Below are 13,875 nucleotides of genomic sequence, written 5' to 3' on the forward strand. Positions count from 1 at the left end.
TATACTAAGTACAGAGTTTCAGAATCTATAGTGATTGGGATGGAGAACAAGAATGTTTTCAAAATTTACAACAAATTGCAATGAACAAGGACGATGACATGGCAACCTCACCAGAAGAATGCATGAGGTGGGGCTCAAGGAAGCAGAAAGAAAAACAAGGTACGAAAAAAGGTACGAATAGAGGATACTCATGCAGGTGAACTTGGTAAGCAAGTGGTATTGTAGTGGAATTATACTGCTGCATTTCTTTAATACACTAATGTATGTGAGTCTCCTATGACATCATCATTGTTAGGTGTAATTTGTTTAAAGTTTTTTTTTTTTCAAAATATTGGATTCTCTGCTCAAAGGACTAAAATAAAATCCAAAAATCTATACATGGAGCTGTCGATTTATGTACTACAAGATGTGATATTTATGAAAAATCATCTGGAAGTCCCTTCAAGTTTGCTAAAGAAGGGCATGGCTTGAAATACAGATTTCTTGTTTTCATCACCTTTATTGAATCCAATTCATGAATTCTGGTATAGTATTGACAAGCGAAAACGTTCTTTTTTTCTAGATGTGAGAGATATGAAAGCAAGAACATCTCAAGATATGATATGAATGATCTGATATGATTACACATTTAACCCAGAACTAACGAATAACATTCTACGTGTACTGTAAGAAGTCACATATTCAACGCCTATATCGCATGCGTGTAGATAAAGGCACTACGATCAACATGATTATAAAGGTATACTTACCACAACATAAAAAACCAACAACAATAATGATTATAATACAGACATTGACGACGTATATTGCATAGTAATACATGTACAATGAAATACTCGAGTGCTTCCCAAAATTTCCTTGGATACTACAAAATGTAGTTGAGATAACAATGGCTGAAGACAGTTTCATTCTTGAATAAATATACAAAATCTGACTATACATGGAATAACTCAACAATATTTCTCCTTCTCCTTTCTGTTGAATCCTTTGATGCACTGACACCTGAACACAGCTGGGTGTTTTTTAGCTCTTAGTCGAGACCCAAAATGTGGTGCTTGGACACGATGTATAGGAAAGAGAAAATAGTTCGTAGAGGGTTTGACATGACGTTGAAGAGCTCAATAATATAATCAATACTTGATTATATTCAATTAATGTGTCGAGTCTTTCTGGCTACGAAGACCAATGGGTCAACAATTCCGGTGGGTCAATCAATTTTCCAGTCACTCTCTAATTATTCTTCTTCTTCTTCTTCTTCTTCTTCTTTTTCAACACTTTACTTGCCGCTGTGTCTTGTAATCATCAAACGAAGCTTCGACTTACTTGTGGGTCCCCTTGGATAACTGCTCTGGACAATGCAGGCTTGAAATGTATACACCAGAATGATATGGGCGTTTTCAGCCTCATGCGATACATAGTGAATATTACTTGGAAAATGTCAACTTGACAGAGAGTATCGTGTGCTATTTTACAAACATACACCTGCAAATCACACTTTACGACTAAGTTACCGTTTAACGTTATATCGAATTATATTTTTTTTTCACCCTATGATAAACACACTTATGATGGATGCAGAAGGAATTATGGATAATAATTATGAAAGGAACCCAAGAAATCCAGTTCTTATTATCAACAACTTCGAAATCCTAGCAATCTTATTCTCCTAATCATGATGACTTTGTCAAACATATCGCCATTTCTTGACGGCATCAAAACTGTGTTTTTTTCATGATGCAGCACTCTTGTTTTCTTTTCTTTTTTTTCCATTTACGAAGGAAGCGTTGTCATGGCAACTACTTTAAAAATAAGAGTTGGCAGGGGGCGCCCCTCTATAAGCTCCATATCTCGACGTGTCTCCACCAAGGTAGACATCTTCAGGAACCTCTGTCCCTCGCTGCAGATGTTGTTGATACTGCATGTACTCGGGTTTCTGCGGTTTTCCTCGGAAGTTTTCGGGACGTGGTCGGTAGATATGTGATCTCCCGTCGTCGCGACGATCGACGTAGTTTGAATTTCCTCCAGACACGGCTGGCACTTCTTGACGGCCGTTGCGATTTGGGCGGTTAACATGGCGTCGACTTTCATCGAGATTACTTCGGCTGTACTCGGCGGAGCCATTCGGGAGGGAACCGTGCTGGTTTGGAAACCCCCGGAAATCTTCTTGTCGATAATCGGCAGGTCGATAGGTGGGATCGTAGTGGTCATAGTTCTCTCTGGCACGGTCGTAGGTTGCCCCACGTGTTCCGTCATATAGATAACTGTGCGGGTAATTGCTCCTTGGCCGCCCAAATTCGTCTGGTTCGTAGCCCACGTTCACACGACCTTGGGCATTGTCGTATCTGTTTCGTGATTGGTCGTTTGCTGCCATGTCTTGAATAGGCATTCGTTGAATGTCCTGAGGGGTCCTCCGGTTAGTATGTTCAGGAGCCGATTCTCTGTTAAAAGCCTCCGGATACGGATAGTCATTACGGATAGGGGGTGACTGTGGGCGGCGTGCCTGGCGGTCATCCGGTGCCCCACGCTGGTCTGGATAACGGTTATTCTGCGGCATTGCGGTATGACGTCGCTTATCCGTGGAATCCGGGAACCGAACGTGACCGTTTTCTACGGGTCGATTGTGACGCGTCTGTTCAAAATATTGAGTGGTCGGATAATCCTGCCTGTAGTCATCCTCAACGATAGGGTTATCCACGAACCGGTTATCTTGAGCAGATACGCCATTTTGCCCCTTCATCTGCAGAATAGAAATAAAAATGGCTGGGTTTTAAAATTGTGCAATCAAAGAGGTCCATAATGGATATCAGTCGTTCTTGAGATGTGTGTTCGCATACCTGACATAATTATCATGTCGCACTTCGAGATGATAAGCATAAGGCTGAGGGATCAGGAGACCAAATCAGATAGGATACAAGAGTGGATCCTCGTTACAAAGAAAGCTTGGGCCCTCTGAACTAATTGCCTCGCTATTTCGGATATCTCGTTATATCAGGGATAACAAACAAAAATACACAAGGAATGGGACTTGGGCCCTGTTTTATCAAAAAATATATTCGATTTTAAATGTCCTTAACACACAGGCTGCCATAGACTTATTGCAGAAATCAACTTCATAATCGCTCATATTTATTCATAAAGCAGGGCTCTGAAAATTTCTCTCGTTATAACAGGAATCACCCTATGATCGACCTCGTTATAACGAGATTCCGCTGTGCCTCTCTCACCAGACTGTCTCTTTCCCCTTCCTTGAAATCCCTTAATAAAAAAGGTGAAGCAATCAACTAATCACCTGTTCCTCCTCCCACTCATCCTTCATCTCCTCCTCGTAATCTTCAAATGGCGTTGCTAGGCAACAGTAGTAGCAATTCCAGAAGATGGTGAAGAGGAATAGGACGAACCCACAGACCGCCATAGCACTGGCATCGGTAAGCAATAGGAAGAAAGTAAGGTGTATAATATTATCAAATTATCGTCTCTTTTGTCTTCAAAGTAAGTTGTGTGTATAACACCCTTTCAAAATTTATTTAAAAAAATCATCCATATCCTTAAAACTAATCTCACCATAATCTTCTATTACCAATGAAATCATTTTGATGCACATTCTTAAAAACTGAAGGAAGAAATTAACATTTCCCTCATGTGGACTTGATCAAACATTTTTCTTTTTTTTTCAAGAAATGTAAAGTAAAAGCCGTTGAAGTCACAAAAATCATCGTGCCAGGGTTCTTTAATGCCTTCAGGTATTTGCTGTGAAAATCCAACTTATGCAGTGTCATTTTTCAGCTGCCTGAAAATGTCAGATAAAAATAGCATTAACACACTTTATATTAAATATAAACTAGAGATTTACGGTCGCTAAGAAGGAGAAGGAAGACTATAATATGAATAGAACGGAGTGTGTAAGCCTACCTGTATATAATTACACTGAAGTAGATTACTACGAACTCTTGTCCTGCTTCGTCGGCTGGTGGGCGGGCTAGATACGCGCGATATGCGTAAAGACATGCGCAGATAATCTCACACGGCACCAGGATGAACGTCAGCGCAACGATCAATGTACCCTGTGAGGAGACAACAGAGGGCGCGATTTAGTACACCTCCATGGCCAGAACACACTCGTGTCCAATTTATACGATGGTTACAAGTCCTGCTGCAAGTTCTGTTACAGGTCCAAATCAGCTGATTACCTACATCAGGGGCGGATCCAGGAATTCTGTAAAGGGGGGGGGGGGGGGGGGGGGCGTGACTAATATTTCTTGTGCCACTTCCGGGTTTCATTTCATTTTTTTTCTTTTTATTTCTTTTGTTTTTAACGAAAAATAAAGGGGGAGGGGCGTGCGCCGGTTGCGCCCCTTCTGGATCCGCCACTGTACATGGTCTTACAAGCACGGCGCCGAATTCCTATTAGGGCAATGTTATTACGCTAAGAGAAACGTGCACATGAAGAGGTTAATTATTTTGATATCAAATCGTACAAAAAACTCCGTGAGTTATGTTTAAACATCAGTTATTATTTTGATTATCTAATACATTTTTCTTTCTTTTTTTAATGGTCAAGTTTTGTGGTTGCTGTCACAAAAAAATTACATGGAGGAATCAAAGTTATAATTTCACTTGTGACGAAATAAAATATTGCAGCAGGAGTCTCAAATCAAAATGTAAAAGTGCCGCTTTTGAAAGAAAGTTTGTACAACTTTCAAAGTCAGTTATTGAAACCTATAATAATAACCCGATCTGTGTGCGTGTACGTGTACATATTTATGTTCATTTTTAATACACTGTATAATGTTCACCAGAGGATAACGCACATTCTGTTGAATTTCAATACATAGCTGCACTATGACGGGGAGAAATTCGATCAACTCGTGTTTCATAGTGACCGAGTGACATTGATTTACAATCCACGGTATTTAAGTCAAAATGGGACTGAGCAATCCTAGCAGAAGGGGGTCATCCCACTAGACCGACACCCACGAGTCATACAGCCCACGAGTTCGACATTGAAAACAGGCCCATGTGTCATACAGCTCACGAGTCATACAACCGATGAGTTCTACACTACGGTAATAACAGCCCAAAAGTTCGACAGATACAACACGGGGCTTAATGTATCGGTCTCGTGGGCCTTTTTAGCTTAATGTCGAACTAATGGGCCGTATGAATCGTGAGCTGTATACCTCATGGGTTGTATGACTCGTGGGTGTCGGTCTCGTGACGTGCACCCTAGCAGATCCTTCGTCAGAGGCAAAATGACAAACAGGCAGGGACAGCAATCACAATAAGGACTATACACTAGAAGCAAAGTCAAGGGAGGGCTAGGGACACAGAACAAAGAAATCAAAAGGGACGGACTGGAATTCATGGGCAAGGAGCCCAACAAGTATGATTCTTGGAATCATCACTCACTCACCTTGTCTTTTGTCTGTCTACCTTCCTGCATTAATCCCTCCCTTTACTTGTCGGGCTCCTTGCCCATACGACTTCAAACCCATTCTTTTTGTTTTCTTTGTTCTGTGTCCCAGCCCTCCCCTGATTGTGTTTGTTGTGTGTAGTCACTACTTGTAATTGAAAATAATATCATGAACACAACAGTGTACAAGGTGCAAGGGGATATGCTATTCTGTTTGGTTCTAACACAAGAATAAACAAATCTCTAAAATCCATTTCTTCATCCGATCTGCATTCTGGAATATTTCATAACCCCCTCCCCCTGAACTCTTTATGTGCCATGGGGAAAACCCCCGAGTGACACATTATTCTGAGACACCAACGTCAGGTCATACGTTTAGAAAACACTCTAAATCAATATAACATTTAATAATGAATCAAAAAATAATAAAACATAACGACGCATTACTGTAAGCGTCTTCACCTACAGGTACCAGAACCTGAGTGTTGCCATGGTTACTCACGAGTGCTTTAAACTTGACGCAGACGAGAACGATGATCATGAAGCCGATGGCGAATGCCTGCAAGAAGGACGTAACATGACATCGTAACTCAGGATCAGAGTGTCGTAAATTCACTATGTCTGATGAATTAGTGACCGGTATTCCTTCATTTACATGTTATAATGATAATAATAGTAGCAATAATAACAATCATCATTATTGTTATTGTTATTATTATTAATATTATTATCATTATTATAATGATAATAAAAAAAAAAAATAATAATACGGTCATACGTAGGATAGCCTAGCGCTTCAGTGTTGTAACTGCTCTACCAGGGGACCCTGCCATTATTATTACCCTCGCGCTGCCAGGTACCCAGTTCATACACCTGGGTCGAGAGGGACATGGTGGGGGGTACAAAGATCTTTTCCAAGGACCTGAGCACTGGACGGGACTCGAGCTCAGGTCCTCTTATCGAGAGTCTAAAGTCTTGTCCACTGTGCCATAGCGCCCTTTGTGTTGTAGGTTATGGCTGAATATTATCTGTCACTTTCCAATCCCTGCGGTATCCCAATTAGTTATATAAAATGCAATTGCTACTAAGAAATTGTGGAAAAAAAAAAACAACCTACGTTACGAATGTGATTCAATCATCATTTTGGATTATATGTTTTTATTTTATTATGTATTACACACTCTGGTCATTGTACATGGTTTTTTTTTTTTAATTCAATATACCTATTAGAGAATCACGCAATCAATCCATTTATATCGATCTATCAATTCATCCATCTTTCCATCGACCAATCCAATCACTCACTCACTCCGTCATCAATCAATCAATAAGTATTAATCAATCAATCAATAATCAATAGCAATCAATCAATAATCAAACCAATGTTGTCCTCACCAGAGCACCCGTCCAGATGGCGGCAAAGTAGTTAAAGTCGACATCTTTTCCGTCAGTGCACTCAAAGTAGCACGCCACCCATAGTCCGACTTCTGTCAGGCCAAAGAAGATGCAGAAAAAGGCAATGACCAGTGCGCATGCTCCGAGATGGACCTCCATGATGGTAACAGACTGACGTCATCAAACTTGGCAACGATGGCTGGATACCTGCTCCTCTGGTTCTGATCTGCACTAATAGAACTAGAGCAAATGGTGATAAAAAGAAATAATTGAGGACCTGTATATAAGAACGACCCAAGTCCAATTTTTGGCCAAATTTAGTTTGACATGGGAAATTGTAGCTTATGCATGGACTCATCTTGTGTATAAATGATAAATCCTAATTACCCCCGGAAGTGCCTGAAATAAATGAGTTAAATCTTATATGAATGTAAGAATGAAGGACTTGGGTCATTCTTACATTCATATTATAGCGCCCTCTCTCGTCCTTCTCTCATCTCTATAGCAGAATATCATGTATATGAATCAAAGAACGACCCAAGTCCATATGAATCAAAGAACGACCCAAGTCCATCACACAAAATGGCCTCTCCACAATTAATGTAAATGTTATTGTCATAATAATATATGTTCTAATTTGTATATACAATGTTGCCTTCCCATCACAGGCAAATAGAATATTATTGGACAAATAAAAAAGATATGAAGTTTTTTTTAAGTTTACTCGTAATGGTCTTCCATGGACTTGGGTCGTTCTTATATTCATATACTCAATTTTCTAGCTGAGAAATGCTAGCATTTTATAAACTCATTGTGATAGGTGAAGTAGGCCCTACTAATAATGTTACTTCCAATATGAAAATAAGGCAACAGAGACCTTAAAAACCCTTTAGTAATACTCTTGAGATGGCATGGCAGAACTGAATGAATCAATGAATGAATTAATCAATCAATCAATGTACGAATGAGTGAAAATAAACGTATGGATAGATTAATATAAATATGACTGACTGAGTGAGTGAATAAACGAATTGATGTTATCCTTGTTTTCCATGATAAGAATACGGCCCTTCAAATACGGCCCTTCAAAAACCCTGTACACTGGTGGTGTAGAATCTTTAATGGATTTCCTTATAGAGACAGGAGTCAGGGTATTTTGAGGAAAACAGACTGATTTGGTAAGGAATATATTGTTGATTTCGAGCAGATTCACTTTTATTTCTACAAATTACCGGACAAGGATCGAAATCATTTGCTGAAAATCAAAATGCAAATTGATTAAAGGGATAGTACAGTATTGGTGGAGGTGAGAATCGGGTTTTTAACTTTTTGCGAGATAAAAAGAAAACACATATGAAATAGTACAGAGCATACCATTTTAAGAGGTATCCAAAGTTTATTTGATGAAAATCGGGTTTGGAATGACTGAAACATCCTAAAACAAAGTAAAACAAAGCGATCGTAATAACGTGTGAGTCCCACAGTTTATAAAGTGTGGGACCCACACCTCATTAGAATCGCTCTTTTAAACCAATTTTCATCAAATAAATGTTGAATTCCTCATAGAATTACATGCTCTCTCATATTTCATAAGAGATTATTATTATCTCATCCAAAAATGTTAGAAACCTGAAATTAGGTCTCGACCAAAACTATACGATCCCTTTAAGATCGAAAGTTATGAGACAATATCTGTCACTTATTTCGAGTGATTTGAGCTTTACAAAAAGGAGCTCTCATCAAACAAACTCTAATAAGTTGGTAATTCAAAAACTTTTCACAATTGGCACCCGAGGACTTGTTAAGAAAGAAAACAAAAAGAAAATCTGTTCCATACTTAGGTTCGCAGATGGACAGGCAAAAATGAAACTCTACATCCAGGCCCTGTCTAAAATATCAATTTTTTCCTCTTATACCATCTACTTGATGTTACAAAAAACACTTCCCACGTTTAATGCTTAATAGCTCGAAAACTTTATATCTGATAAAACTGTCATTGGTATGAGAAATTGCTGAATAGTGTACAATTTAGTTGGAGGTGATTTGAATATGAAAACCAATACCAGTTTCATGAAATCCATGATCAATTTCAAAGCTAGGTTCCAGATTTTGGTCAAATTTGAACTCTCTGTACAACACCTGAACTTTATATAATAAATAATAATAATAAGGTCTTATTTACCCAGGGTAGCCACTTCAGTGTTGCCACTGCTATTATTATTACCCTAGCGTCGCCAGGTACCCATTTATACACCTGGGTCGAGAGGGACATTGTGGGTAAAAACATCTTGTCCAAGGATGTAAGCACTAGGCGGGATTCGAACTCACGGTCCTCCGTTCGGGAGTCGGGAGTCTTATCCACTATGCCACAGCGCCCCCATACAACTTTACACAGGAACTAATGATGTGTATGTGAATGTGTATTTACAATGACCCTAAACAATGGACCTGGACCTGCTCCAAGGCACATGGATGCTTATGATGGATTGCCCCGGGCAGCGTGTTTTTTTAGACGGCACAGATTGGGGAAACTAAAAATCTATAGGGGACCCTATCCCTAAACCTAATCCTAATCCTAATCCTAACCCTAACCCTAACCCTTACCCTAACCCCAACCCTAACCCTAACCCTAACCATAACCATAACCAAAAACCCTAACCCAACGTTTTTCCCATAGGTTTAACACGCGCCATGCCCCAATCTGTGCCGTCTTAAAAAAAACGCCGCCGGGCACTGATAGTCTGAATTCCTAGCAATGAGTGAAATGCATGCACATGAAAAAAGTAAGCACATGCTTCCATGTGCTTGCATACACCACATTTCAGAATGAATAAAGACTAGCTGTGATAGTGGCATTCTTCATGAATAAATAATGAGCTTTCAAATCCTGGTCATTACCCAAGACCATTGTCTGGGTGTCAACTACACACTCCCATACACACCAATTGACTTCTGTGCAAAGTTAAAGTTTTGTACAGAGGGTTGAAAATAGAGCAAAATCTGAAACCTAATTGAAAAATTAATGTTTAATTTCAAGAAACTGAATTATGCTGTCATTATGCTGTCAAAAAAAAAAAGTCAGTGTTATTTGATGTATAGTTTTTGAACTATTCAGGATCAAAAGTGGGAAATGAAGAACGGCTTGTGCCGAAAGGGTGGGTTGGGTGGTGGCGCGTCGCGCTAATGGGAACACCACCCTTCGTCCAAAGCCCCCCCCCCCCCCCCCCCCCGGTTTTGCCGAAAGGGTGCGTTGGGAGCGTTGGATCGCGTCGCGTTGACTGGAACCCCACCCTTCGTCCAAAGCCCCCCCCCCCCCCCCCCCCCCCCCCGGCTTTGCCGAAAGGGTGCGTTGGTACTTTTCTTTTTTTTTCTCATGTAACTTTATAAAGCCCAAGCTATTTTGATGTTATTGTTTGATGTTTCATCGTCACATTTGGCACATGGGTAGAGCAACTCATAGTCTACATGACCGCATACTTGATTTTTTTTTCATGGTGACACATAGAGGGCGCTATTTACCAAAATATAAAGAAATACATAGGAAATATGCTAAAAAATTTTATAAAATCTGTATAATTTCTTTATCTCCAGTATGTCTTATCATAGACCAATATTTTTCATATTTGCCACAAATGATCTGCAAGTCAAAGCTCATTATTTTTTATGGTTGAAATTTCTCAAGGTCACTACATGGGGGCGCTATTCATAACAAAATAAGGAAATACATTATGAGACCTGTGATGTATTGTTAGGGATAGGTACATGCATAGTTATCATATTTCATATTCCAATAATATCGAAATTTTAAGTTTGCAGATTGATAATGTGACAAACAAATGATATTAGAGGTATAACTTGGATGGAGGAATCAAAATGACACAAAATAGAATGGCAATCTTTGGAAAATACTGTTATTTTCAAGTATATCCATTATAGCTACTGTTTTATGGCATTGTCACAAAAAACAAAGGAAATAATAGGAAAAAAATTTCAGGGCCATAATCACTTCACATTTTGCTCCTTCAGCAAATTTCAGCCAAGAAACGCCCATTTTATACATTATAATATGGTTAATTGGAATTGGAACAGAAAAATATGCAAAATCTGACTGACATGGTTGTCAGTTTTATTGTTGCCATGGCAACCAGCAATATCAAATATAGCTAAATTATATATCAGAATGTTCTGAATAAGGTTTTTGGAAAAGTCACCAAATTTGGTTAAAACTGGATTAAGGGCGAAGGAGTGGCGAATGAAAATCTGGTAGGGGACACAATGTGCCCCCCCCCCCTTTTGGGCTTTATAGGATTAAACGACGAGTTTTAAATTCATATTTATCAACTGATATTAAACAACAAATAGCAATTAGACCAAACAGTAATTGGACGAAATTATAAGTAGACCAACTGGTATATGTTAGACTAACTGATATTAAACAGTCTATTAGACCAACTGGCTGTACACCAAGTTGTAATAGAGTGTAAACCCATCCGGACGATAGCCTCTTTGAAATGGTTGTTTGAAGGTTAAATATAAATTCAAAACTCGTCTTTTAATATTACATGAGAAAAAGTACCAACGCACCCTTTCGGCAAAACCGAGGGGGGGGGGGGGGGCTTTGGACGAAGGGTGGGGTTCCAGTCAACGCGACGCGACCCAACGCTCCCAACGCACCCTTTCGGCAAAACCGGGGGGGGGGGGGGGGGGGTCTTTGGACGAAGGGTGGTGTTCCCATTAACGCGACGCGGCACCACCCAACCCACCCTTTCGGCACAAGCCGTTAAGGCTCCATGTGGAATGTCAGAACTCTACTTACAATGTGAAACAACAACAACAACAAAAATAGTACATGTATTTGGGGTCCGATTTATCATGAATATACAATGTTATAACACTTGATGATTCTAGACAGGATGTTTGTACATTCATTTATAACATCAGTATTTGTGTGTGTTTAGATTTAAGGAAAAAAGGAGATTAATTCAGTTTATTGTTGATATGTATGATATCAGTTAAATATGATTATTTTGATGTTATATGATTTGGTATTGTTAATGGACTCTTGTTATTTTCAATGAGAAGGTTAAAGTGGAGTTTTTGGAGAAGAAATTGATATCTTGTTAAATGAACTAATGTGTTATTGACCCCGTTTACAGTGCGGGGCTGGGCCGAGCCCAGCCTCAATTTCGGGGCCGAGCCCCGCAATTTTGTCCGTTTACACTGCTGGGCTCGGCCGCGCTTTTGATTCAAACCTTTCAATATTTCGTCGTAGTGGCGCTCTGCTTGTAAACAAACGCAATTTGCTATTGTCTGGTTTTCAGACCCTTTGCCAACTGAATTCCGTGGCGACGATGTCGCCGTTCGTGCAAAGGACTTTGCCGAAGGAAAAAATCCTTTGCAGGACAAAACCACCTTAAACTATACTAGTTTTCGACGTTGAGGGGGTTAATATCCTGAAGAGGGAAATAGTACTTGCTGAGCGTTTGGAAGCCAGACTAAAAATGGCCGCACATTTGGCCCAGTTTGCGTTTACACTGAGAAAAGTCCGGGCTCGGCCGCGGCCGAGACCACCTCCAGAGCGTAGTCAAATGCGCGGCCAATTTTGGCCTCGCATTTGGCCTTTTGCTCGTTTACACTGAAATGAAGGTGGGCTCGGCCGCGGCTAGCCTCGCACTGTAAACGGGGTCATTGAGTAAGGACAAGTATAAGACAGGAAGAAGATGTGTTTAAGGATAAGGAAAGGAAAGTAGGGAGAAAGTAGAGAGAGAGAAGAAAGGGGGAGGAAAAAAAAAGAACGATTTGTAACCCGCAAAGAGAAGAAAAAATAGAATGAGATAAAGTTGTGTTATCATGATAGGAATGTATTTTTTAGAATACAAGATTGTTTGTGCATAAATGTATTTTTTGGTCAATTTGTTCGTGATTATGACCTAGTTTACAGTGCGAGGCTCGGCCGCGGCCGAGCCCGCATTCATTTCAAAGTAAACGCGCAAAAGGCCAAATGATTTTGGCCGCGCATTTGGCCACGCTCTGGAGGTGGTCTCTGCCGCGGCTGAACCGCGGCCGAGCCCGACCTTTTCTCAGTGTAAACGCAAACTGGGCCAAATGCGCGGCAAATTTAGTCTGGCTTCCAAACCCTCTGCAGGTAGGCCTACTATTTCGCTATTCAGGATATTAACTCCCTCAACATCGAAAACTAGTATAGTTTCAGATGGTTTTGTCCTGCAAATGATTTTTCCTTCGGCAAAGGCCTTTGCCCGAACGGCGATTTCGTCGCAACGGAATCCAGTTCGCAAAGGGTCTGAAAACCAGACTATACCAAATTGCATTTGTTTACAAGCAGAGCGCCACTACGACGAAATATTGAAAGGTTTGAATTAAAAGCGCGGCCGAGCCCGGCAGTTTAAACGGTCAAAATTGCGGGGCTCGGCCGCGGCTCGGCCCAGCCCCGCACTGTAAACGGGGTCTCCGTTATATTGCAGTTGTCGAGTGTGTTTTTTATTACTAGAATATGTAAGATGTATTGACACGTTGTCCTGTATTGTTCTTTGCCTTTCATGTTGCATTGTTTATTCATATAATAAAGAATATTGAATAACAACTTCAGCAGTATCTTACCAATAGCTTTTTAGCCACACCTGCAGACTGCAGGCAAGATAAAACTTTGTACTCTACAAGATGTCTCATTTTAGCTCTCAACAACAATTTCAAACGAATCTAAAACATGGGGGATTCAAATCAAATCAATGCTTGAAACGTGTAGTTCATGAACTAATTCAGGGGTGTATATCAATACGAGTATAGCTTATATGTCAGCTTGCGTTCATCATTTTTGCTTGTCTCATGACGCGTTATACGACGTATAGTGCGCCACGATTGGGTGTATACATGCAGTCGATATTGTGAGATCCACGCAATTAATGTGATATTTGTTTTGCCTGTAATCATGCCGTGTATTGATCTATTCTTTGCTCTCAGACGCGGAATTATGGATGCAAAACTTATATGAGAAGAGACCAAATAATCAACAAGTTGTTCCGTTCATCGCCTACGACATTAGTCACCCGTTT

The 13,875-nt window shown here is 40.1% G+C and overlaps 1 protein-coding gene across 1 annotated transcript; it reads right to left on the reverse strand.

The window, feature by feature from the left end:
• Window positions 1-247: 247 nt before the first annotated feature.
• Window positions 248-7,024, reverse strand: LOC139736320 (uncharacterized). Its single transcript, XM_071647047.1, has 5 exons — window positions 6,806-7,024; window positions 5,913-5,969; window positions 3,910-4,061; window positions 3,290-3,416; window positions 248-2,737 (listed from the first exon to the last, which is right to left on the reverse strand). Exons 1-5 carry the CDS (start codon window positions 6,962-6,964, stop codon window positions 1,802-1,804), a joined length of 1,431 nt encoding a protein of 476 aa, XP_071503148.1. The 5' UTR covers window positions 6,965-7,024; the 3' UTR covers window positions 248-1,801.
• Window positions 7,025-13,875: the final 6,851 nt, after the last annotated feature.

This window comes from Diadema antillarum, unplaced genomic scaffold (genome assembly GCF_040938485.1).
Source record: "Diadema antillarum isolate AM-2024a unplaced genomic scaffold, OU_Dant_1.0 seq00000636_RagTag, whole genome shotgun sequence".
NCBI lineage: Eukaryota > Metazoa > Echinodermata > Echinoidea > Diadematoida > Diadematidae > Diadema > Diadema antillarum.